This window comes from Haliotis rufescens, unplaced genomic scaffold (genome assembly GCF_023055435.1).
Source record: "Haliotis rufescens isolate VD_foot unplaced genomic scaffold, xgHalRufe1.0.p SCAF_96, whole genome shotgun sequence".
In the NCBI taxonomy this organism is placed as follows: Eukaryota; Metazoa; Mollusca; class Gastropoda; order Lepetellida; family Haliotidae; genus Haliotis; species Haliotis rufescens.
The window spans coordinates 94,026-121,633 of NW_025964390.1; the positions used below are offsets into that span (position 1 = coordinate 94,026).

The 27,608-nt window shown below is 45.1% G+C and overlaps 1 protein-coding gene across 3 annotated transcripts; it reads left to right on the top strand.

Annotated features, from left to right (window-relative positions):
* On the top strand, positions 1-27,608 carry LOC124149168. 3 transcript variants are annotated; one of them, XM_048391700.1, is made up of 16 exons: positions 1-101; positions 574-903; positions 2,078-2,201; positions 3,008-5,726; positions 7,057-7,170; positions 7,611-7,769; positions 8,742-8,830; positions 10,452-10,603; positions 18,045-19,153; positions 19,477-19,590; positions 20,088-21,580; positions 22,660-22,928; positions 23,488-23,662; positions 23,863-23,926; positions 25,987-26,086; positions 26,718-27,608. In XM_048391700.1, the coding sequence occupies exons 1-16, from the start codon at positions 90-92 to the stop codon at positions 26,757-26,759; spliced, it is 7,065 nt and encodes a 2,354-aa protein (XP_048247657.1). In that variant the 5' UTR covers positions 1-89; the 3' UTR covers positions 26,760-27,608. The 3 variants fall into 3 exon arrangements, with proteins under 3 accessions (XP_048247657.1, XP_048247658.1, XP_048247659.1); XM_048391701.1 differs by having other exon boundaries at positions 8,754-8,830; XM_048391702.1 differs by lacking the exon at positions 1-101 and adding an exon at positions 307-464.

Consider the following 27,608-nt stretch of genomic DNA (forward strand, 5'->3'; position numbering starts at 1 on the left):
AACCGATATCATTTCGAAAGCAGTCGCGGCAAGTCTAACATACAACAATGACAGCTGCACTGTAAACAACGCATTTATTTCATGGCACAATGGCCACTCAGGTAAATCGACAGTTTGAAGAGATATCATTTTCTGATAACATTTGACTAACTGGTTTGTATATGGGTTGCTACACGGCTAACAGATTAAATGGACCCGCAGCCAGGTTCGGTCAGTCGACTCGAACTGCACAAGTTTAGACGTGTTTCAGGAAGACCGCAAGCAGCATTTGCCTGCATGTACGCGCATGCCTTTTGAGGAAACATCGATGTTTTCATCTCCACGATGCACTGACGTACCAAATTAACTAGATCAGTGCACGTTTATTTTTTAACAGGAGATAACCTGATGAGTCGTTCACCTCATGGACTGCTAAAATGCATAAGACGGGAACGAGGTGACCCCTTACCAGTTACATACATTTGGTAAATTATTCCCAAACGCTCTGTTCAACTGAAATTGGAGTTTCGAAAAATGACAGTGATTTCTGAAATCTTTTGATGGACAATAATTGATGCACATTATTTTTTTCAGGTTGATACAAGCAAGTGGTTTGAATTAACAGAAGATTCAGACTCGGACGATGACCACCAACCAAAACATCATGCATATCGTTCTGCTGATCGGGGCTGTACTCAAACAACAAATCTCCATATGACTGATTCGACACTCAGCCAGCACACACTGGAGCAAAGTCAGCTGTGTGACTCTTTTGGTGACAAGTCCAAACATTCAAAAGTTTGGGACCCAACTCTTAGTCAGTATAGCTTAGGAAAGAGTCAGTTGTCAATATCTTCATCAAATCAGGACAAAATGGATATCACAGATGCTAAAAAGGTGGATATTGAAGGCTTGAACTTGCAGGTAACATATTTTCTTGGTAACCAATCAGCCCCAACTGTATTCCGCGATTCCATAGTCATGGAATATTTTGCAGAAATGTCCACTTGGTGCAGAAATGTACATATCTTGCAGAAAATCACATTTTGTGCCAAATTCATGCAAAATTTTGCATTTATTGGTCACAGAATTTGTCATATACACTGCAGAATGTTAACATGTGAGTCAAAAGCTGGTTTTAAACATGTAAACAGACATTTATTTTGTTTTGAAGTAAAGTTGACATTTCTTGTAAATAAGCTATGTTAGTCGTGGATAAGTTTATCATAAAAATGCCTGCCACAAGTCAAACAGTAAATAAATAGTTTGTTGGATATAGCTTGGGGAAAAATAGATTGTTCTCAAAAACATTCTGCCCCCATACAAAATGAAATGGATGCTCCCTTGAGCATTTTGAGAATTCTAAGCATGTTGAGACTTCTGTGCGTGTGTGATGATATGTCAGTGATATGACATCAGTACAATTCCTGGAAATCAAGTAGAGCCTGACTCATGTTGCCAGCCTGCCCTCCACCTCATGTTCACGACTTGGACCCTCAAAATGTATTATTACTGAAACTCCCCCCGATTCAAAAATAGACAGGCCCATGTACTCAGTAGAAAAGCCCTGAACCTGCTGAAGTACTTGGTAAAATAAGGGAAAGAAGTGTGAACCCATGGTGAAACATTGAAGTCCATGTCTTATGGCTTCAGAGGCTGTGCATGTGCAATGTGACTTCATCATGGTCAGTGGAATGCCTCGAAATCAAGTGAAGCCTGCCACAGTTGTCATATGTTGTTCACATGGTTCAAACCTTATATGTTACTGTGAGTCCACTGGACTCGAAATACAATAGACCAGGTAGATCCCTGCATGAGTTACAATGGTTACAATGGTTTCATTTGCTGTTGTTGATCCTAGCCAGGCTATTTCACAATGAATATGATGATGATTGTATCAAAATATCAAGTTGCCATTTTCGCTGTGAATGATGAATTTATGAGCAGGTGAGCTACAGCACTTTGGCAGTATTTTCTTTTCGTGATATTCGTGTTGATAATATACATGCTATAACAAAATACAGTTATGATCATGATGATGTTCATTAGGCATGTTATATGTTGATCATGGTGATGCTGATGGGTGTTGTGTTTTCAGTTTCAGACCCTGCTGGCCGACGACAGTCAGGATGAAGATTCCACTCAGCTGTCATCTGCTTCCGACCAGCAGCTGGGTTCCTCCATGGATGATCCCTGGAAGTCAACAACGGAGGCATCGGAAGGTACAGCGTCATGGACTGTTACTAGTGTTAGGAATGCTTGCAACATGTTTGTTTGTGTGGTGTTTTATGCTGCAGACATCAGTGTTGTTGATCATCAGCGACATGATGAGAATAGTTTGTTTGTTTTTTGTTTGCCGCAGCGCTCAACAGTATTCTTGCTATATGATAGCAGTTTGTAAATAATCAACATGATCAAGTCTGGACCAGACAATCCAGTGATTGACATCATGAGCATCGATCTACGGAATTGGGATACGATGACATGCATCAACTAAGTCTGACAACCCAATCCCGTTAGTCACCTCTTTCGACGAGCAGGGGTTGCTGAAGACCAAGTCTATCCCGGAATCTTCACGGGTAGCATAAGAATAGTCATCATGAGGTATCATCATTGGTTGTTTACTTTCACTGGCGTAGATTTATGATCTTTGTTACCTCTGAATGTCTCAATGGACACAACATGGCGACACAACATGACTAGGCCACGTGTAACATGGTTCCAGTGTAGAGCAACATGCATGTATTTGACAAGGATGTGAAAGGTCGACATGAAATTGACCGACAAAATTTAGCATGTCTGGTAACTTTTGTGTTGTGTTAGTCCATATCCTTGGTATATATACTTCCCAAAAGTAGTTAAAGAACACAATTGGAAGACTGTGTGTTGCAGTACCCACCACCCATGATAGATTAACTACAGCCATAAGAAAAAATCGTGTTGTCTTTAAACTTCTTTTCAGAAGTGTATTTAGCCTTGAAGAAACACTTTATATTTAGTAATATATTTTCTTATTTGTTGTTGTCAGGTGCCAGCCTGAGTGAGTACCCGCTGGAGAGCCTGAAGCTGTGTCTGGATGACATGGGACAAACTGCCACGGAGGAAAGCAGTGGGTGTGAGGAGGTGGTCAACACGGCCATATCGGAAGTGTCCAAGAACTTCATCACAGGCAATCTCACGTCCTTCCCGCTCCACTGTGGAGATAGTGACTTATCCTCTGATGATCAGAAGGGTCACCAGAAATCTATGGAGGGGAAATACCCCGAGACTGCCCTGGGCATGTCTGATAGTGACTGGGTGACGGAGTCGGACACGAATGTCAGTCCGAGGATGGAGAAAAGCAAGACAACAGAGAGCACCTTCACCTCCATGTCCTCGTTCTCCCCTCCCCTCTCCAGCACAGTTTTAACAAACATGAGTGTAGCATCGGCTGGACCGAATCATGGGCTGTCTGTCATCCAGGAAGCCTCTGTTGACAACACTGCAAGCTTTAAGGAAATGCAAAAAGATGTGTCATCTGTGTCGACATCAAGAGGTAGTTTTTTAGGCAGGGATCATGAAACCAAATATCTTGACTCCATAAGCACAAAGCAGAGTTTATCGGCGCCATCTTTTGATAGTGTTAGGTACATACAGGATCTGACTGACCGTAAGAATGAAATCCTTAAAGATGGAGGTCCTAGAAGTGGGAATGCTGCTGGGGACAGATATGCAGCTGAGTTTCTTTCCAAGTCCCCTGACCGAGAACCGAGTTTTAGTGATAAGAGTCTTTCTTCCTCATCAGTTTCGTCCAAGTTCGTGTCTTCGAATGTAGTACCCAGAACCGAAGAGACGTTGTCATCTGTGGATGGTGGCAGGTCACGGTACGACTTGTCACAGGTTGAGGCACAGAGGATGGGGTTGTCCAAGGATAGGCTTAGATACAGTCTGGATAATCTGCCAAGCACTGTAGACCTAGCTAGGAAGTCGGAGATAATATTAGACAAGACTCTATCCAAGCTGAATCTTGCTGGATCAGGAGAGGGAAGACATTCATTCCCTCTGTCTGGTCCGAGAAGTGGGTCTGGGGATGACTACAAGCGACATTCCCTGGGACGGCTTGAGAGTGCACCCAGATCTCATTCAAGACAGGAAGAGCTAGTGAAGACTTTGTCTGGGTCGACACAGTCGTACCAGAGTGATGACCTCACACACTCCATCAAGTCTCTGAGCTCTGAGAGCTCCAACTCGGCCACCAGTGATGAAGTTGCCAGGCTGATGGCCAGAGGGGGTAGCTCTGCTGAGACAACAATGTCAAGAGGAGACGAGCTAGAAGCAAAGGATGGCGGTCCAGAGTCAACAAAGAGTCTTCTGGTTCATGAAGGGAGGCGATCCATGGAATCTTCTCAAGGGGATCAGAATATTGAATCTAGAGTAAGCAAAGTCTTGGCTGAAACGGCTTATATTAGTACCTACCCTTCTGCTGCTTATGAAAACAGGAGTTCTAATAATGACGCTAATTCCTTGCCTCTCCCTAGAGAAAATATCCAGACAACATCAACTGACAATTATTCCCTCCCCCCACCCCCACCAGTTGATCCACAGTTGGTCAGCTCAGATCTGCCTCTCCCTCCTCCTCCTCCTCCCCCGACAGAAGAGGAACTGTCTGCCAGTCTGGACTACAGGAGGTTGCATCAGGACCTTCAGGAGATTCAGAACAGTTTGCAGAACAATCTGGACTTTGCTGACTCTGGCAATGAGTCTGTTCAGTCTAATGATGTGGATAGGGCAAGGGAAGCTCGAACACCCGTCGGATCGGAAACTGGGAGTGAGATTGTTCCGAGCACGACAACCACCCCCGAGCAGAGTCGTCGTCTGCTTTGGGATTATGGAGCAGATATTGCTTGTGCGGGAAATCAAAGTGGTCGGTTCACATCAAGAGAGACTGATGGCACAGAAACTGACAACTCTGAAGATCGTCCAATGTCGTATGTAGATCGAGACCAGGTTGCCCATAATGCTGCTAAGAGACAGAGCTATAATTCTGAGGGTGAGGAGACTCATACGTCAGCCAGCAGCAACACAAAGGCTGAGGAGGCAGTCCAAGCTCAAGGCACAGACGATGAACAGACCAGTGAGACGGGAACCCCAACCAATCGCAGCATTGACAACATACTAAACTCCTTCCGTGCCCAGCGGTCTCTCATAGAGGCCCAGTACTTGACTGGCATGGCTGGTCAGGTGTCCCAAATCCTGGAGGGCCAGGATCCCCACAAACAGGCACATGGCATCCTTGACCAAGTCAACACCCAGGAACAAGAGCTTCTGACCAGACTTGCAAATCGGCCTCCGCTTGATTCTAGCTTCACAGACACATCTGTCAATGTCTCTAGCAGAAGCATAGTCCTCACCGACAGTGATGTGAGGAAGAGGCTGGAAATGTCGGGTCTCAGCTCACCTGATAGGAGCAGAACCTTTGGCCATGCATCTTTTACGGAATTTTCGACTCCCAAAAAGATCAACAATCCGTTCTCAGCATTTAGCAATGCCAAGAGTTTTCTGTCCAATCAGCTGCAAGAAATGTCCAATAAGACGTTTGACCACAGCATAGAGCTGAGAACGCCGCTGCGTCGAGTGATTGAGTGCTACCCACTGTATGGGTTCAGTCAGGATAAGGAGGACAAGTCGGCAGACTCAGCCTCGTCCAACTCCAGGACTGAGACAAGACAAGCTTTGTCTGCTGAGTCAGTGCACAGCACGGGGGGCAGGTATGTTCTTCAACTCTTCTCTTTAACTCCATGCTTCAGTTATTACTTATAAGGCATCAAGGTGTTTCCCTAGGTAGGGCTATATCACCATGATAACAGACCTCTTAAATATGTGTTACTCCACCTGCTCCAGTTAGTGCTTTTTCAATAATGTATACCTTCGCATACTTGACTTGAATCAGATAGAGCTTGTATACTTCTAAAAGATGTTATGGATCACCCGATTCTTTCATTTTACAGTTAATCTATCATGCCAAATCTTTCATAGTAAAATGAAAGAATTAGGTGATCCTTGACTTTTTTAGAAGTATTATTGTTTAAGACACAGTCATGAAACATTGACATGATTGAAGTCCTTAGGATCACCCAAAGTTTATTGTTAGATTATGATATCTATAGTTTCATACATGGAAGGATCGATATTATGGGATAGTCATAAGAATTCTGTAGGGACCAGGATGTTAATACCTTTTAGGGTTCGAAATTGAGGGGGTCCTGGTTCCTTGAGGTTTGCTCCTATAGTATTTGAATCTAGGGACCCTCAAAATCTATAACTTTTTATTTGAGCTTTGACAAGGACTCCATGACTTTCATGCTAAATTTCAAACACTGATATTGAATGATAGATCGTTATCATATTCAACATATGCTGTACTTATCAGGCATCAAGAGGTTTCCTAGGGCGGGCCCATGTCACAATGATAACTGACCTGTTGTATACTACTGAGAAGAAGTTAGGGATTACCCGATTCTTTCATATTACTATGGTCAATGTGTAACGATAGTATGAAAGAATCGGGTGATCCTTAACTTATTTTGAGTAGTATACAAGGATAAGGAAGAAGAAGCGCAAGAAATAATAGACACAGACATCCTCACACCATGTTCTTAAGATTACACAATTATTCATAACTGTAAAGCTGAAGGTAAACTATCACAATACACTGTAAGATAAGCCTTGATAAGATGGCTGAGTATGTGGGCTAAAATGACATTATCAATATAGCTGCCATGGAAGCCATGTTTGATGTCAATCAAGACGGCATAAGCTCACTTGTATGTGAGCTAAAAACTACCAGCATTGACTACAGCATTGCACATAACTAATACTGTAAATTATTGAGTAGACACGTTTCTTCCTGTATGTTCTGTTGCCCAACATGCCATAAATGTATTGGTAACCATGGTAACTGCATTTGGATTTTTTGTTATTACAAAGTTGTTTTGACAATGAATTTGACTGTTTTGAGAGTTTATTGAATTATTTTAATGAAATGTCAAGTGTATGTTTTCATGTTTGGATGATATGGTATCTGTTATCCATGTTTAGGGGCAGACCAGAAGGTGTGTCACCAGAGGAGTTCCCATCCGGCCCCGACCTGACCTCCAATACGACCTCCTCCCACTCACTCACAGAGAGGAGGCTTGCATCATCTATAGAAAGGTGGGCCGAGAAAATCAAATCAGGGATGAGAGTGGATATTTTCCTCTTCAGCTGAAACTTTTCAATTGAGCATGGGGGTGTTTATGGGAGGCCATTAGATTTTAACAAATTTGTGGTCACATTAATTCGTGGAAATTCACGGATCCGTGGAAATTCACGGATCCGTGGAAATTCACGGATCTGCGGAAGATTCTCACCCCTGTCAAATATGATCAGCTCTTTCAAACATGTGAAACCCAAGTGTTATTACTACTGTTAAGGCTTGTCGCTATTGATGCAGTTGACATGGTTGAGATTATCCCAATAAAAGGTTTTTCTCATTTCCAGATTACTTTTAACTCAAATAGTTTTCTTATGCATAGTATTATGTAGATGGTATTTTTTTGAAAATTTCAAATAGTTGTTTTGTGCCTTTGAAATCTGTTTGTGATGTTTGACAGAAATGTGTCTGAGAGGGATATGACTGCTGATCGGCTGTTTCGGCCCAGAGATGAGTTCGGTCAGATCCCCGCCAGTGTCCAGCGAGATAGCCCTGTGTCGTCCCCAGTGGACTCGGACCTCAGTGGTGGACAACGCAAGGACAAGCTCCGGCCGTATAGGTCAGTGGGGGGGCAGTGGGGTGGCTTAGTGTTTAAACTGTTCACTCGTCACGCCAAAGACCTGGGTTCTATTCCCTTCATGAGTACAATGTGTGAAGCCCATTTCTGGTGTCCCCTGCCGTGATATTGCGGGAATATTGCAAAAGCGGTGTAAAACCATACTCTCACAGGTCGGTCGGGAAGGGGGGACATCCTGTGATTGTATTGTTATGATTATAAATGTGCAGATCAAGGCTTGAAACATTACTCGCCCGGTGGGCCGAGCGTTTGTTCACCTCTTTCTCACCCTGCCCATGCTGCGACTTGTCAATATAAGCGGACAAGTGTTTTTTTCTAGCCCTGCTCCCATATGAGAAGAAAAAAAATGAGTTTGATCTTGGAAAGTACTGACCATGCTGAAATCATACAAGTTGTGATAGACTAGCAGGATAGATGGTATGATACAGTGTATAAAATACCTGGCAGCTAGGGCTGTGTATTGGCAAAAAAACAAAAATGTTTTGCAGTATATTGTGGTACAAGTATCTATATTTCGATATGTACTGCGATATATCGGTGCTAAAGTGGTTGACAGTGATTGACTTTGATTGTGCATACAGCTCCTATTTTCTACATACTCAAGTAAATATTATTTAGCATGGTCAGTTGCCGCTATTGTGTTGTCATGGATACAGGGGAGATAACAATATGAGAGAAAAATGTCCTCTGTTTTGTTAATCAGTTTGAAGGGATACCTCATTTGTGAATGTGTAGATTTTAAATAAAGCAATACAAATAATTACAAATCTTATTATTATTTTTTACTTAATACAAAATATTGCAATATGTATCCGTTGAAACTTGTGTTTTTTATGGGTAGTGCTGTGATCATGGTAATTGGGACCAAATATTTATCTGTTTTGAGTCCCACATTAAAGTGTTCGTGCCATTCTGTCATTTAGACCCAACTCATGTAGTATGTGTTTGTTTCAGACCTGCTGGTAGTCGGGACCTGTATTACACGGAGAGTGACACAGGGTCACTGGCCGACAGCGTCACAACTATGGAGAGCACTCACACAGGTAACATGCTTCAGAAATTTACCTGCTTTTTTAGCATGTTTGCTGTACACTGATTTGAACGCAGAGCAGTCGATATATACGTCTTGCGAAGGCAAGCGAAGAGACAAGAGTGAAGGGTGTCACATGGCAGCTAGAAAAAATCACATGCTACAGATTTCCAGATTAACCCCTTGTCTACTGTGTTCATCTTGTATGCAGGGTTTCCAGATTAACCCCTGGTCTACTGTGTTCATCAAGAATGCAGGGTTTACAGATTAACCCCTTGTATACTGTGTTCATCTTGTATGCAGGGTTTCCAGATTAACCCCTCGTCTACTGTGTTCATCTAGAATACAGGGTTCACAGATTAACCCCTGGTCTACTGTGTTCATCTAGAATGCAGGGTTTCCAGATTAACCCCTGGTCTGCTGTGTTCATCTAGAATGTAGGGTTTCCAGATTAACCCCTGGTCTGCTGTGTTCATCAAGAATGCAGGGTTTACAGATTAACATTATATGTTTTTATACATTTGAGTTTTTCATTTAATGCATGCATTCATGTACGCAAATTAATTGAAAGTAATTGGGTGTTTAATAATTTTTTTATTGTACGCAAATACACTGCTTATCTGAAGCTCTGACTAGCCAATCCAGTGATTGACATCATGAGCATCTTTCCATGCAATGGGGATATGATTATATGCATATACCAAATCACCCAACCTGACCACCCGATCCTATTGGATGCCTCTTACTACAAGCATTGTCGACACTTCTTGCAAGCATGGGTTGCTGAAGACCTGTTCTAGCAGAGATCTTCACGGGTTGAAAAATATTTTAAAAACCCTTGGGTTTTGGTATTTTAACTGCACATGAATAGTTTTCAGTCTTTCCATTTTTAGTCCCAACTTTAGAAAAAATCACATGCTACAGATTTCCAGATTAACCCCTTGTATACTGTGATCATCTTGTATGCAGGGTTTCAAGATTAACCCCTGGTCTCCTGTGTTCATCAAGAATGCAGGGTTTCCAGATTAACCCCTTGTATACTGTGATCATCTTGTATGCAGGGTTCCAGATTAACCCCTTGTATACTGTGATCATCTTGTATGCAGGGTTTCAAGATTAACCCCTGGTCTACTGTGTTCATCTAGAATGCAGGGTTTCCAGATTAACCCCTTGTATACTGTGATCATCTTGTATGCAGGGTTCCAGATTAACCCCTTGTCTTCTGAGAACATCTAGGATGCAGGGTTTCCAGATTAACCCCTTGTCTACTGTGTTCATCTAGGATGCAGGGTTTCCAGATTAACCCCTTGTATACTGTGATCATCTTGTATGCAGGGTTCCAGATTAACTCCTGGTCTTCTGAGTACATGTAGGATGCAGGGTTTCCAGATTAACCCCTTGTATACTGTGATCATCTTGTATGCAGGGTTTCCAGATTAACCCCTTGTATACTGTGATCATCTTGTATGCAGGGTTTCCAGACTAACCCCTTGTATACTGTGTTCATCAAGAATGCAGGCTTGTTTACTGTGTTTATCAAGAAATGCTGATCTACTGTGTTTATCTAAAATGCAATGTTGGGTGATTAACCCCTTGCCTGCTGTGTTCTCTCTGATGCGTTCCGTTCCTTGCAGGATCTGATGATGCCACCGCGCCCTTCTTCCCTCCCCAAGTGCTGGGTACCCGGGGGGATGCGGCCTCCCAGCCTCCCACATCACGGAAGTATCAGCAACCAGGCGTCCACAGGGAACTCTCTCTTTCAACAATAGAGGAAAAATCAGTTTCGGTATGATGCTTGTACATGAAATGTTTATGGCAGTATGACATCAATGTTTCCGTACACTATGTGTATGAGTGAGTGAGTGAGTGAGTATGGTTTTATGCCGCTTTTAGCAATATTCCAGCAATATCATTGTGGGGGACACTAGAAATGGGCTTCACACATTGTACCCATGTTGGGAATCGAACTCGGTCTTCGGCGTGACAAGTGAATGCTTTAACCACTAGGCTACCCGACTGACCACCCCACTATGTGTATGAAAAGACTGCACTAGTCCTTTAGTCCTTGCCAAAATGCCCAATAGTTATGGTATCATGAGTGAGTGAGTGAGTGAGTATGGTTTTATGCCGCTTTTAGCAATATTCCAGCAATATCACGGCGGGGGTAACCGGAAATGGGCTTCACACATTGTACCCATGTCGGGAATCGAACCCGGGTCTTCGGCGTGACGAGCGAATGCTTAAACCTCTAGGCTACCCGACCTCCCTATGGTATCATGAAGACTAGTCGAAATTTGCCATTTTTAAGGGACTAAAACTGCTAGTTTCTATCGCGGGCCTGGGTGGTGCCCCAGAGACTTATGAAGGTGATAATTGAAGAGGAAAGTCAATTTGAGTTTAAGGAGTGGAAAAAAACCAGACATTTTTTTTTTAAATTATGCACCTTAAAATGCTTACACCATATAAGAAATAAGGCGAGAAAATATTGTTTCCTAAGATATGGGTTTGATTTATTTATCCCATAATATCATAATAAATAGTATTGAACTTTTTTAACTACATATAGATAAAATATTGTTTTAGTCTGTTTTCAGTCGTACAAATGGGTATCTCTCATACCCTCACGTCTAGTCGCACGTTTAAGAGGAAGCCAGAAGCTGGAATGTAAACATTAAACTTGTTTCCGTCCGGTTGCGCACGCACCTCCCTATGACATGTCACAAAATCTCTCAGCGCGCCTCTGCGCTGGTCGCTCGAGAAAGTCTTTCGCGGTAGACTGCTAGTTTGTATTCTACTAGTACTTATCGCTTATCTACAGTTGTTCTAATAAAGTAATAATATGTCTTACCTGTAGACTCCTGGAATGTAATCCTTGGTAATCCATTGTTTGTGTTCAACGCGTGTTTCGCTGTTTGACAGTGATTCTACACGTGGCAATATGTCGGGTATTTGTGCCTCGTGTCAACGAAAACTGTCTAAAGTAGACCCTCACAAGTATTGTCCTTCCTGCATCATTAAGGACGGGTTTTCAACGTGTTCGTGGAATAAACGTTGTAAATAATGTGAGAACTTGTCTTCAATAAACTTTAACTTGTATCTTCGTGCGTTGGCGAAGCGGGCCGCTGACCAGCGCTACAAGCAGAGAAGGTCATCGGTTGGATCCTTGGACTCTGCACCCTCCCCATCAGGCCCTGGGGGTGGCGAGTCGACCACACCTCAGAAATCAGTTGATAAAGACCCGCCTCAGTCAACTTCAGTTTTCGACAAGACACGTGACCGTTCGCCTGCTGATGATACTACCCGCACGACTGGTCTTCGTCATTCGATCGAGAGCGTCACTCAGCCTCCCCCGTTACGACAGGACCGGGTGGTGACGAGGACCATGAGGGGACTATGGTCCCCAGTCGGTCCGTATCTCGTTCTACCAACGACGATAGGGACGTCGTGCGGGACGACAGTGGACACAGAAGTCGTTCCCGTTCAAGTCGGGACGACAGGACGAGTGCCTCGTCGAGAGACAGTACACGACACGAGGGCGTTCATCGTCATCGTGGTCGTCGAATGTACGATTCGGACGATAACTACGATGGGGATCGTAGTACTTCTACAGTTAGAGATCGTAGCCCTCGTCCCCACGGGGACGTGCGACGTTCTCGAAGGGAGTTTCGGGGAGTTCAGCGTCGTAGTGAAGATAGTGACAGAACGACGACCTCGTCTCACTTTCATATCGACCCGCCTTTGATAGCCCAGATCACGGTGGCGGTCCTCGCCTCGACGGCGTCGACCAAGAAGGATACGACTACGTCGGGGGTCCATGGCCCGTCAACTAGTACAGCAGCTCCTTCATCTACGCCTCCACACTCGACGTCGACGATGGATTGTGACGACAGCCCTCCTAGGCCTCCCAAAGAACGATCACAACCCGACGCGTGCGGGCTTTAAGGTCGGAGATACACCGCAGTCTCTTCAGTTTTCTCCTCCCGATGTCTTCAGAGCCATGGCTCACGACATGGACCAGAACTTTGGCTCTGCTCTGCCTGGGCAGAGCTTCTGCAAGCCGCCTGGTCGATCTCGTTACCCGATCTATGGCATTCCGTTTTCGTCACCCATGACTAGGGATTTGGACTGGGGGCTACTCTTCAAGAGACCAGCGCCCTCCACATTTGGAATCCATGGACACTGCTGTTCATCACCAGCTGCAAACGCTTGCTATGCTGTCGACAGCGATCAAGGCCCTCTCAGTGTACTTTGAGGAGAAAGAACCCCAGGACGAGGACGACAGGACGGTGCCATCGGTCCTCACCTGTATGCAACTGTGGATCTCGGACGTCCTCGCCCAGTCCCGATATGTATCGGGCCAGATTACTACGGCGCGTTGCCATGGTTACATCGACTGCACTGACCTACCTGATCGTCATGGCAGGTCACTCTTACGGGCCCCGTGGACATCGCAACAGTTGTTCGACGGTCGTACCAACGACGTTCTGGACAAGTACTCCAGGGAAGCCGAGCGTGACATCATCATTTCGGCTTCACACAACCTGTTCAGACGGCCACCGGTTTCGAACGCCCCACGACGACGTTACCGAAACGAGAATGTGCAACGGGCCTTCCGTAGGGACATGCCTCGACAGCCGTCCCGCAAGAGAGATTCCAACAGGAAAGGTCGCCAGGTCTCCTTTTCCAAGTTTCCCAGAGGGGGACAGTACCAGCGGGGGAGGAAGTGAGGTCCCTTCCCCCGCCGTCGCCGTGGTTGGAGTCTCCCCCGGTGACACTACCTTTAGACGAGCTACCGGTAGGGGGGCGACTTCGTCACTATGCCCACAAGTGGGTTTTCCTCAACGACCCTTACGTTCAGAACATTTTGACAACAGGCTACGCCCCACGCCTGAGATCGACGCCACCACTGACGTCATCCCCGACATTCCACATTCCACCAACGGATCGGCTGACGGCGGCCATCGATTTGTTGGTGGAAAAGGCGGCCGTACTTCGCCTGGGGACATCGGCACCATCGCCGAGGTATTACTCGCCCATCTTTCTAGTACCCAAGAAAAACTCCACAAAGATGCGGCTTATTTTCAATCTCAAAAAGTTCAACGCAACATACCTCCAACCACCCGACACATTCACCTTGATATCCCTCAGCTCTCTGCGTCGGATGATATTACCGAACGACTTCCTCGTCTCGTTAGACCTTCAGGACGCGTATCTACATGTACCAATAGCTTCCGAGTTCCAGAAGTACCTCCGATTCGAATACCAAGGTATTCCTTACCAGTGGGCGGCCCTCCCGATTGGAATTTCTACGGCCCCGTGCTTTTTCACACGGATCATGAAGACGGTCGTAGAATGGCTCCATCGGCATGCGATCAGGGTCGCCTTCTACCTAGACGACGGGCTCCAAGCTCACCAGTTTACAGAAGCCCTTCAAGGTGAGTTGGCGACCACCCTGAGTCTACTACGGTACCTCGGGTGGATCGTCAACTTTCAAAAGTCGGACTTGGTACCAACTCGGGTTCTACAGTACATTAGGATACGCTTCCAGACGGGAGTCAATCTGGTCCAGGTACCCAAGACCGTTGGGACAAGATTGTCAGCAGCGTTCCAAGACTTCTACATGCCTCGGTGTCGGTGCACACGTGGCAGGAAGTCCTCGGTCTGTTGACATCGGCCCAAGACTTGACTCGTCGAGGTCGTCTTCAACTTCGTCCGCTGCAGAGATTGCTGTACCCCCACCTGGAGTTTCCCAATCTCCTGGTTCCACTTCCGGCGCAGCTACGTTGTCATCTGGAGTGGTGGCTCCAGCCGTCGAACGTTTGCGAAGGCGTCTTTATGAGCGAGCCTCCGTTCATACTACACCTATTCGTAGACGCGTCATTGGAAGGCTGGGGAGCGCACTTCGGGGACGACCAAGCGGCCGGGCTGTGGTCGCCAGTAGAAAAGGTCCTCCACATCAACTGCCTCGAGATGGAAGCAGTGATTCGGGCGGTCGAGTTTTGGAAACTTCGACTCCGTCGGAAAAGGGGAATGATACAGTCGGACAACTCCACAGTCGTCCACTGCGTCAACAAACAGGGAACAACTCAGTCGGCGGCCCTTCTGGACCGAACATTCAGGTTCTTCGCCCTCGTCGACGACTTGGACATGGGTGTACGCGCCCGTCACATCCCGGGGGCCAAGAATGTGATTGCCGACGCCCTGTCGAGACCATCGAGGCCGTCTCCAACGGAGTGGATGATCCATCCGACAGTCTTTCATCTGCTGACAGATCGACTCTGGTTGCCCCAAGTAGATCTCTTTGCTGCCCCGTACAACAACCGCCTCCCTCGATTCGTGTCGCCGGTTCCAGACTCACGGGCATGGGACCACGACGCTCTAGCGATATCGTGGGGGGGTCTAGACGCTTACGCGTTTCCACCAACGGTGCTGTTACCATCGCAACTGGTGAAAGTTCGTCAAACGGCCAACCTACGTCTGCTTTTGGTCGCGCCTTATTGGCCGGCCAGAACATGGTTCCCGGAACTTCTTCAGATCATCGATCAACCACCGTTCCCGTTGCCAGATCGAGACGACCTCCTTCTTCATCCTCACACCGACGACTTGCATCCGGGGATAAAGAACTTCCAGCTTCACGCCTGGATTTGCTTAAGACCTCGTTAATGAAGAAAGGCTATTCGGCTAAAGCGGCAGCGCTTGTCTCGTCGGCACATCGAGTTACGACTCGTAAGCTGTAAGATGACAAGTGGACCACTTTCTCCATTTTCGCCAGGTCTCATGGCTTCAACCCGGCGGTAGCGACCCCACCACAGGTGGCGGAGTTCCTAGTCTCTCTCCGGTCATCTCGGCGTCTGAAAGGGTCGACGATCTCGACATATCTGGCAGCTTTGGCTTCAGTAGTGCCGTCTCCTACGGGCGACAAGCTCACTAACGTACCGGAGTTGCAGAAGATTCTACGTGCCTTCATGGTTGAAGATCAGTCACGTAAATTCCGACCGCCGGCCTGGGACCTTGATGTCGTTCTGCGCAACCTGTCTAGTCAGGCTTACGAGCCTCTCGATCAGGTCGCGTTCGACTTATTGTCTCAGAAAACGGTTTTCCTTCTCTCGCTGGCTACGGCTGCGAGAATTACGGAAATACATGCCATTGACGTCTGTCGGATGACGTTCGATCAACGTTACCATGGCAACGTCCATCTTGGTCTTAGATGGGATTTTTTAGCGAAAAATCAACTTCCTGGCCAAGATCCGAGAATGTTCCACATTCCTTCCTTGTCTGCCATTATGGGCCCTCATGATCACGCTGATCTCACCTTGTGCCCAGTTCGTGCGCTTCGTATTTGCCTGCAGCGTTCTGAACAGCGACGACAACATTTTCGACGGCTGTTCATACCGCTCTCAACCAATGCAAAGAAAGAGATTACACGTAATACTCTCTCATTTTGGTTGAGAGCGGTAATTCTCAGAGCTTACGAGGCGCAAGGACTCGCACCTCCCACCTCCTCTCATCCGCACGAAGTTCGAGCCTTCGCTTCAACATTAGCACTCCACAGTAATTGTTCGCTACAAGTTATTATGGAGGGCTGCTTTTGGAGATCTACTTCAGTGTTTGCTTCGCATTATCTTAGAGATATCTCCACAGAAGATGTTGAAGGACTCAAACAGTTTGGTCCACTCGTGGTGGCACAACAGATCTCTCAGAGAAAAGACAGTGAATTTGTGTTTTATTCACTTTGGAGTTTTTGCTCGACACTTCGTGACATACTACAGGTTACAATAAAAGCTGTTGGTGAATGTACGCATTCTTATGGTTTTTTGTTGCGTGCAGTACTTCTGCTTTTTATTATGGTTATTCGGTGTATGCATCGTCTTCCCATACATTATCATGATTATAGTACTGCTCGTATTTTTTAGTTACTTTGTATACTGCGAGTTGCTCTGTAACTAAATTATGCGCCGACCTCACTTCGATCCGGGTTCAACTGACGTGTGCAGTTGTACTGTCGCATCGATAATTAGTTGTGTGTCGAAGAGCATTACCCATGCTATTTTAGTTACCTTGTCTACGGCGAGTTCTGTAACTAAATTATACGCCGACCACATTTCGATCGCAATTCAGCTGACGTGTGCAGTTGTCCTGTCGCTTCGATAATTAGTTGTGAGTCGAAGAGCATTAAACATGCTGTTTTAGTTACCTTGTATACTGCGAGTTGCTCTGTAACTAAACTATTCGTCGACCACACTTCGATCGCAGCTCAACTGACGCGTGCAGTTGGCCTGTCGCATCGATAATTAGTTGTGTGTCGAAGAGCATTAACCATGCTGTGCGTTCGTGATAAACAACTTGTCTCGTCCGTGCATCTGGTCGAATGTTCTATTGTCACTACAGGGATGAGGAACTTGGTACATTCGACGTGAAAGTGGTCACTGCCTGATTACTTTCCCGACCCTCCTTCCAGTGTTCCGTCGAATTCTACCCATTTGTACGACTGAAAACAGACTAAAACATGGGTTTTTCAGATTAAAAACGATGTTTTATTGGTCTGTTTTCAGTCGTACGTTCCCACCCAGCCATCCCCACTGGGAAGTAATCCAGTCCAGTCCTGCTTGATGGCTTATTCTTCGAGATTTGTGACATGTCATAGGGAGGTGCGTGCGCAACCGGACAGAAACAAGTTTAATGTTTACATTCCAGCTTCTGGCTTCCTCTTAAACGTGCGACTAGACGTGAGGGTATGAGAGATACCCATTTGTACGACTGAAAACAGACCAATAAAACATCGTTTTTAATCTGAAAAACCCATAATCTATAAACCATACTAATGTTGGTGTGCATATGTTGAATAGTAACATGCTAATTTACATATTGTCCTCAATTTCTAACGTGTAGCAACATTATGATTATGATGTCATACAGTGCAAGAACGTCATGAAATGAGGTTACAGTGCAGTGACATCATTGTTCAAAGGACGTTGCAGCACTACTCTCATACACTTTTGCCATAAGTCATACGCGACCTGTCATAAAGCGGAAAATAATTCATGATTAGTTTGATATATAACTCGTTATTGACAAGATGACTGATTCTTGCCATGATCACTTGTTTTGTGGATAGATTGATTTAACATGTCTTGAATGTCTATACATGACAGTTTGATTGGCGCAGGGAACACAGACTCATCCAGACACCCTTAAGTGAATTCCTGTTGATTTGTCTTTGCTTTCAGGATGAAAGAGACAGGATGCCTGTGGAGAGTGGTCGTACTGTCGTGGAGAAGGTGGAAAGCCGTGAGAGCCAAAGAGGCGGGGATGTGAGGTCAGAAAGATCGTCAGATCGAATGCGATCTCACAGTCCTAGAGACACTTTCAGTAAGACGAGTTCCCGTACTGAGCTGGAAGTCGACTCAGGAATAGGGACAAGGAGTAACTTCACCACCACGACTGTGACGGATACTTTGCAGATGAAAGAGAGAAGAAATCAGATGGAACTGATGGAGGACAGTAGAAGAAGGAATGTGGACAGTGTTGGCTATGGTTCACGTTCAGACCAGCCGGATAAGGATGTGACACATCGAGCCACCCTGAAGCTGCTGGATACGCGTGATGGACAAGAGTCAGGGTTGGATAGGAAAATAGAAAGTAGGTCAAAAGGTCAATTTGATGAAGAGAGGCCAAGGTCAGGTGAAAATTTGCCAAGGACATCATCTGGTATCCAGATGGATGACAGACAATCTGTGTTACATCCTGAGAATCCCCCAAGTCATATTACAGAAAGTAGGTCACAAGGTCAGGCTGAGGACAGGCGGTCAGGGTCGGGTAATAATTTTGGGGGGACATTTTCTGGTAGTCAAATGGATGACAGACATTCAGCATTGTACTCGGAGAGCCGATCCAGTCAAGATTTGGAAAGTAGGTCACGGCAAAGTGGAGTCCGTGGTACAGGACAGTATGGAAGTGGTAATGATGTTTATGATAGCCGATCTGGGCACACAGAAGCCACCAGATCTAGTGATACTGTTCAAAGTAATGGTAGTCGGGGTTCTGAGCAATATCCAGAATACAGATCAACTGTCAGAGATGTACCTGACCATGACCATGAGGGTAGGTTAAGGTCAAGGTCAGATGGTGACCTCATTCACAGGCAGCCAGGGTCAGCATCTGTTGTCCGAGATGGCCAGCTTCCTGAGCCACCAGCCTCACCGATCCACCCACATTCTACAATTCTACGAGACTCACAGATGAGAACGGATCCAAGACATTCCACAGCCATTGATTCTAGCATTGACCAGAGAATTGGCAGTGGCAGATTCGTAGATGACCACATTCAGATGGAAGAGTAAGAGATAGTTTTGTGAAATAATCTTTGAATCTTTGATAAGCAGTACTACTTTGAAACTCAACATACTTAACATGATCAAAACTGATGAGCATTAAATTTCAAAATGTAGTTTTTTAATTTTTACTCCAAAAGTGAACAGCCTCACTTTTAAAGGTTAAACAAGGTGAATAGAAGAAAGATTGTGTCCGTTCAGACACATTTTAGGTGTGTTGGTGTTAACCCACAAAGACTCTTGTGCAGCTTTCCTAAACTTGATGCAATGGTGCTAAAGTTTCTCTTCTGTGTTCACCTTCACATGTTATGGATTTGTGTATTTGCAGAGATCAAGGTCAGAGTTCACAAGGATCATCTCTGAGGAATGGGAAAGACGGGCGTCTGAGGTCATCAGATCGGAAGGATACCAGACAGAGGATGGAGCAGAATCGAAATTCAAGGTGGGATAAAACAGATGATGAAGCAGACTTAAGTGTCATCATATAGATAGTTTTAGTTCAAGTCAGAGAATTAACGCAAAGTGTCATTGCTTTTAATTGCTGTTTAATAGTAATGCTATGTTTTGCTTTAACATTAAGTATTTGTAAGTCTTTGATATGCATTTTGAAGTTGGGAGAACATGAATACATGATACTTTTTATGGATAGCAACTTCTTTTTATTCTTTGTATTATGTTTCAGAGCCACTTCTTGCTTCTTCATCAGGTGAATGAAGGAGCAGGAAGTTGCTCTGAAATGTTGTAAAAAGAATAAAAAGAAGTTGCTATCCATAAAAAGTGTCATGAATTCAAGTATTTTCAAATCCGTAAGAATTATTTCTTGATCTTACTTGTCATGTTTTGATAATGAACAATATTTGTTATTATTTCAGTTGCTTTTACTGTTGTGATGCCAGTGAAGCTATGTCTGATGTTAGAAATGTTTCTTCCATGTTACAGACGGGGGCAGGTTGATATAAGTTCCTCAGAAGATGACGGCCACCGAGCCATTGACAGAGCCCCTGTGAGTCGCCCAGCCCAGCTACTGAGAGAGACCCTGGAACACGAGGTGGATCCAGCTGTCCCTGTAGACATCAATATCCTCTGGCAGAGGTTCCAGGAGCTCAACCAGACGGACAGTGACACATCCCTCAACACAGCACGCATGGAAACACTTGCCCAGCTCCTGAGGAACCCAGCAAGGCATCTAGTGACCTCCTACTTTGAGGATCAAGAGAAGCAGAGGAAGACCCGAGAGGAGAAGTCGGCCGAGGAGAGGGAGAAGAGGAGGAGTCAGAGGAGGAGTCAGAGGAACATCAGCGAGTCGGAGGTAAATGGGAGCTACACCGAGGTGATGGAGAAGGGGAGTCCTAAGAAGAAGGCAAAGACCAGTTCAGTGAAGAAGATGAATAAGAAGAACGCTGGCGAACGAACACAGGAAGGGGTGGAGAGTCTGTATTCAATCCCCGAGGATATTAGCTTCGATCAGAGACGGTACAAGAAGCTGGATGGTCTCATCGATCCTAACATGGAGAAGTTGAGGGAGAAGATTGAGCGACAGAAGGAGAAGATTGAGCGCGAGCAGCGGAAGGAGCTGAAGCGGATGGAGAAGCTGGTGAAGCTGGAGCAGCTGTTGTCGGCGAAGAAGAAGGGGAGGATAAGTGAGTCGACGTTGTTGGATCAGCTGGAGTACATCTCAACCACATCAGCTCCCACGGATACCACGGAGGAGATCACGGAATCAACACTGACCATGTCCGGAGCCAATAGCGAGATTCTCACTGATGACAGCACCACTGCTAAGGACAGTAGTATTGAGATGCAGATGATGAAGTTCGCTCGGAACCAGCCTGCTTCAGAAAGATATGATGCAAGTTTTGGAGAATTTCAGCCGACTGTCCAGATGGACATTGATGAGAATGGAAGGAGCAAGAAGGCAGAGAAGGTTCGGACGAATGAGAAGCTGAAGGAACAGTCCAAAAACAGAGGCGATAAAAATAAGCGGAGGTCTAAGGAAAGGTCTGTTAATGAGACTGAATCTCTGTATGATTACCGGGAGGTTGATATTCAGATCCAGGAACGGCCAAGACGTGTTGACTTCTCACCAGATAGTAACAGAAGGGCAAGGTCGACGTCTAGAGGACAAACGCGGGATGCTGCTACAAACTATCCATCACCTTTGCCTCGTAGTCCTGTGAGTCCTCACAGACACAAGCAGAGGAGGACAAAGTCAGAGGGCATCCAGACCACACCCAATCTTCATCGGTATGCATCCAAGTCCAGGTCACCATCGCCAGGCCGTAGAGTGAAGCAGACAGAGATGAGTGTGCCCTTTGCGATGAGAGAGAAGACAAGTCGGAGTCGATCACCGCCATACTCCCGCTGCTTCACGCCCGAGTCCATGGGAAGCCAACACTCCCGGCAGAAGAAGAAGAAACTACCAGTCAGTCCAAGTAAGTGTTTCTTAGTGCCAGTCAGTACTTCATAGTGCCAGTCAGTGCTTCATCGTGCCAGTCAGTGCTTCATAGTGCCAGTCAGTGCTTCATAGTGCCAGTCAGTGCTTCATAGAGCCAGTCAGTGCTTCATAGTGCCAGTCAGTGCTTCATAGTGCCAGTCAGTGCTTCATAGTGCCAGTCAGCGCTTCATAGTGCCAGTCAGAACTTCATAGAGCCAGTCAGCACTTCATAGAGCCAGTCAGTGCTTCACAGTGCCACTCAGCGCTTCATAGTGCCAGTCAGTGCTTCATAGTGCCAGTCAGTGCTTCATAGTGCCAGTCAGTACTTCATAGTGCCAGTCAGTGCTTCATAGTGCCAGTCAGTGCTTCATAGTGCCAGTCAGTGCTTCATAGTGCCAGTCAGTGCTTCATAGAGCCAGTCAGTGCTTCATAGTGCCAGTCAGTGCTTCATAGTGCCAGTCAGTGCTTCATAGTGCCAGTCAGCACTTCATAGTGCCAGTCAGCGCTTCATAGTGCCAGTCAGAACTTCATAGAGCCAGTCAGCACTTCATAGAGCCAGTCAGTGCTTCACAGTGCCACTCAGCGCTTCATAGTCCCAGTCAGTGCTTCATAGTGCCAGTCAGTGCTTCATAGTGCCAGTCAGAACTTCATAGAGCCAGTCAGCACTTCATAGTGCCAGTCAGTGCTTCACAGTGCCACTCAGCGCTTCATAGTGCCAGTCAGTGCTTCATAGTGCCAGTCAGTGCTTCATAGTGCCAGTCAGCGCTTCATAGAGCCAGTCAGCACTTCATAGTGCCAGTCAGCACTTCATAGTGCCAGTCAGCGCTTCATAGGGCCAGTCAGTGCTTCATAGGGCCAGTCAGCACTTCATAGTGCAAGTTAGTATATCTTGAAAGAATTCTGTGATTTTATTGAAACCTGCCTTAAAGCTGCAGGTTATAACCAGTAAGAATATTAACATATTAAAATAACTAGAATCACAGAAAAATATTGACAAGAATCTGTGCCAGTGTAACAATGTATCGCTAGCAAGTTCACAGCAAACCAGTTTATTCCTTGAAATGTGTTGTATTTCAGAAGGCATTGCTTGGTATGTGGAGGTGAAAGACCCCCGCCCTTGGCGGCAGCCCCTGCGGGAGCGGCAGGAGTACACGGTGAAGCAGGCGTGGGTGGCCCCGGGGACCAAGTCCCAGTGGCAGACGGCTCAGCCCCGGGACATCATGGACGAGGAGGAAGAGGAGAACCGGGGCTACCTGGACAACCTGGTGGACAGGATACAGCAGGAGGATGCTCCGTCCAAGCTGATTGAGGAGGAGTACACTTTCAAAAAGTCACAGTCTTTGCAGGTTTGTCATAGTACAAGTAGTTTTGTAACATTAAAGCAGTGCTGCCCTCCAGTTTGTCTGACTTGTTTATGAAGATTGGAGAACAGGGGAAGTCCGCTACACTGACTCACACAAACACTCGATTCAATATCCGGAAGTAACAGAATGGGAGTGTTCTTCTGCAGAAGTTGGTTTATCAGTGCTTATTGTATTGATTATGTAAATTCAAGTGTCTATACAGGCACCCACCCACACAGATACCCACACATGCCCATAGACCATAGACCATAGACACACACAGAGACACACAGTGACCTACACATGCCCATAGACCATAGACACACACAGAGACACACAGTGACCTGCACATGCCTATAGACCATAGACACACACAGTGACCACCATCCCCTCTTATCCCCCCCTCTTTTCTCTCTCTCTCTCTCTCTCTCTCTCTTCTCCTCCTCCCCCCCCCCCCCCCCCCCCCCCACACACACACACACACACACATACACATTCATGCACCATGCACATAGATACACAGATTACAGAGTGATGTACAACTCTGTCTTGTCTGTTGCAGGATGCCTTCGGGCAGAAGATGCAGCACTTCATATCTCAGTCTCGGGAGAGGCAGAAGCGCATGGCCTTGTCAGCAGATCACCGCCGCATGCAGGAAGAGCTTAGGCTGGAGAGGGAGAAGATCTTCCCCGTTCCCCGGAAGCACGGGGCCGACACGGGTGCACATCCATATAGTGGTAAGTCAGTGAGAGCGAGGAGATCTTCCCTGTCCAGATGAAGTATGATTCTAGATATCATGAATATAATCTCTTGTATATAATCACAGTATTTTTTTCATAATCTTTTGCTATTTCTTGCTTGCATTCAGGAATAAGAATAAAAATTGATGACATTGACAGTCACTGGATAATTTTATGAATCTTATTTTTATTCCCAGAACATTTATATCAGCCCAAACGACGTGTATTCACCAGACAGGAACAAAAGGATAACACTCAAAGGTGAGAAACAGTAGCTCAGTCTTCATCATAGAATTTCATTATCTCCCCCGACTGGACCAATGAAGCTGAAACTTGGCAGGCTTGATCCCACCTTTGAATTTGTTCAAGACGTTCAAATCTGTTCAGACTGCCTCTGTGGTCTAGTGGTAGAGCGTCCGACCGGAGAGCAGAAGGTCCGGGGTTCAATCCCCAGCCTCATCATACCAAAAGGTGTTAAAAGGTGGTACTTGTTGTAACCCTGTCTGGTGCTCGGCATCAAGGGGCTAAATAAGGGACTTGTCGGCTCGGAATCAGTTTACTGTGTCTGAGTGGGGTATTCATGTTAACTGCGACATGGTATCTCAGTGGGCAAGCACTATAAATCGACATCAGTCAATACTATTACAAGCAGTCATACACACACACACACACATGCATGCACATCGCTGTATAAGTGCAATAATCTTGGATGCGATGTTAAACCCCAAGTCTCCTCAAATCTGATTTTCAATATGGCCACCATGAAAGCCATAACTGGAATAAAGATAGACTTTCATTCATGTCACATTTGATAGTCAGCAAGAATACTCAATATTTAGTGGTCAAAAGACCCCTGGCAGTGTGAATCTGTGAGCATGCTTTATGGTTATAGAGCGTGTGTCCTCACTGATTATCTTCTATTGTCTTGTAGATGCTGCTGCTTCCTCACTGATTATCTTCTATTGTCTTGTAGATGCAGCTGCTTCCTCAATGATTATCTTCTATTGTCTTGTAGATGATACTGCTTCCTCAATGTATCTTCTATTGTCTTGTAGATGCTGCTGCTTCCTCAATGTATCTTCTATTGTCTTGTAGATGCTGCTGCTTCCTCACTGATTATCTTCTATTGTCTTGTAGATGCTGCTGCTTCCTTAATGTATCTTCTATTGTCTTGTAGATGCTGCTGCTTCCTCAATGTATCTTCTATTGTCTTGTAGATGCTGCTGCTTCCTCAATGATTATCTTCTATTGTCTTGTAGATGCTGCTGCTTCCTCAATGTATCTTCTATTGTCTTGTAGATGCTGCTGCTTCCTCAATGTATCTTCTATTGTCTTGTAGATGCTGCTGCTTCCTCAATGTATCTTCTATTGTCTTGTAGATGCTGCTGTTCCTCAATGTATCTTCTATTGTCTTGTAGATGCTGCTGCTTCCTCAGTGTATCTTCTTTTGTCTTGTAGATGCTGCTGCTTCCTCAATGATTATCTTCTATTGTCTTGTAGATGATACTGCTTCCTCAATGTATCTTCTATTGTCTTGTAGATGCTGCTGCTTCCTCAATGATTATCTTCTATTGTCTTGTAGATGCTGCTGCTTCCTCAATGTATCTTCTATTGTCTTGTAGATGCTGCTGCTTCCTCAATGTATCTTCTATTGTCTTGTAGATGCTGCTGTTCCTCAATGTATCTTCTATTGTCTTGTAGATGCTGCTGCTTCCTCAATGATTATCTTCTATTGTCTTGTAGATGCTGCTGCTTCCTCAGTGTATCTTCTATTGTCTTGTAGATGCTGCTGCTTCCTCAATGATTATCTTCTATTGTCTTGTAGATGCTGCTGCTTCCTCAATGTATCTTCTGTTGTCTTGTAGATGCTGCTGCTTCCTCAATGATTATCTTCTATTGTCTTGTAGATGCTGCTGCTTCCTCAATGTATCTTCTATTGTCTTGTAGATGCTGCTGCTGCTTCCTCAATGTATCTTCTATTGTCTTGTAGATGCTGCTGCTTCCTCAATGTATCTTCTATTGTCTTGTAGATGCTGCTGCTTCCTCACTGATTATCTTCTATTGTCTTGTAGATGCTGCTGCTTCCTCAATGTATCTTCTATTGTCTTGTAGATGCTGCTGCTTCCTCACTGATGATCTTCTATTGTCTTGTAGATGCTGCTGCTTCCTCACTGATTATCTTCTATTGTCTTGTAGATGATACTGCTTCCTCAATGTATCTTCTATTGTCTTGTAGATGCTGCTGCTTCCTCAATGATTATCTTCTATTGTCTTGTAGATGCTGCTGCTTCCTCACTGATGTGTGACATATTTTGTTGTAGAATATACAAGCAACTGCCAGAAGTACTAAAGAGACAAGAAGTCGAGAAGCGAGAGAACCAGTACCGACTGAACAGGCTCAAGTCAAAGGTGTTCACCAAGGTGAGGCAGACAATGCTGGAACTGTAAACTACTGCTGTAGTAGTGAATTGTGTTTAATGGGGTGTCTCTGTATGTAGATGTTGATCATGCCTGTTAAGATCCGGGTTAGGATAGATCTTCAGCAACCCATGCTTATCGTGAAAAAGTGACTATGCATGTCGTAAAAGGCCACTAACAGGATCGGGGGTCAGGCATGCATGTCATCTTATCCCAAATGTATGGATCGATGCTCATGATGTCAATCCCTGGATTGTCTGGTCCAGACTCAGTTACTTACAGACCGCCGTCAGCTGGAATATTGCTGAGTGTGGCATTAAACAACAAACAAAACAAAAAAAGATGTTGATCAATGATAGTGAGGCCTGTTATGTAATAGATGGAGAACTTGAGATACATTGTCAGGGTAAAACGGTATGGTTGTGTGAACAAAGGGAGAGGTGAAAACGAGACATGTTGAAAAAGACTGAAATGGGTACTTATTCCACATTTTTAAAAATTTCAGTCTGCAAACCTTTCAGCAAAGCAAAACAGATCGCAGAAATAGGATCGTAGGCTATTAAAATTGTCTTGCTCCTCAATAGTCTATAACATTATATCATGTACATACAAACATTCTTTGTTTGTGTTTCAGAAAGTGCAGAGACACGTTCTGATGAGGGCTGGGGCATACTAAAGCCTGTTACCCAGACAGCGCCACTGTGATATTGATATTTATTGTTCAGGAACAGTTTTCTGTTGGTATATTAATCATGTACTGGAAAATAGCTCAATGATGAATATAACATGACTGATTCCCCTGATGAATAGTACCTCATTACTGACCATTGATCAACTTCGTGTATAGGGACAATGAAACTGTCAATAGTTCTCTTTCTGAGATCTGTATTTATTACCCTAAATGGTAGGAGTAGAGGTCATAGGAACAAAGCTTGATCACACATGAAATTATACAGTCAGCGTTTCTTAGTGTATCTACGAATTGTATATAGATCATATTCATATATTGATTGATCAAGTGGTTAGATAAACTTGAGTGCTATATTTATGTTTTCCAGCATTAGTGGCTACAGTGAAACCTTGTTAGTCTGGAAACCCTGCATTCTGGACGATTCTGTGGGAATATCAGCATGAATAAAAGGGAATTTACGCTCTAGGAATGATTTGTTAATCTGGATATTTGTTATTCTGGACAAATACTGTGGGAGCAGTTCTGTTCGTATTAACAGGGTTTCACTGTATATCATGGTATATCTGTACCACTCAAAAGAAGTTAAAGAACACCTGATTTGTTCATTGACTAAAGTTAAACTGTCATGGCTGGTTGGAATTGCAGCACACAGGCTTCCAATTGTGGGTGTTCCTTAACTTGTTCTGAGTGGTATAGATAATGAGAAATGTCATTCAGTGTCTTCCGTCCATTCCGTATTGAAACAAAAGTAGTGTTTTAAGAATATTACTACAATGCATTTTCAGTCATGTAGTTTGGAATCTAAGTGTACAATACAACACAGGTCTTATTCAA

What these genes read in the sequence shown, in the direction of transcription:
- LOC124149168 (XM_048391700.1), top strand. An exon ending in GAAACTACCAGTCAGTCCAA is followed by an intron (nt 21,581 to 22,659) that starts GTAAGTGTTTCT and finishes GTTGTATTTCAG; the next exon opens with AAGGCATTGCTTGGTATGTG. An exon ending in AGTCAAAGGTGTTCACCAAG is followed by an intron (nt 26,087 to 26,717) that starts GTGAGGCAGACA and finishes TTTGTGTTTCAG; the next exon opens with AAAGTGCAGAGACACGTTCT.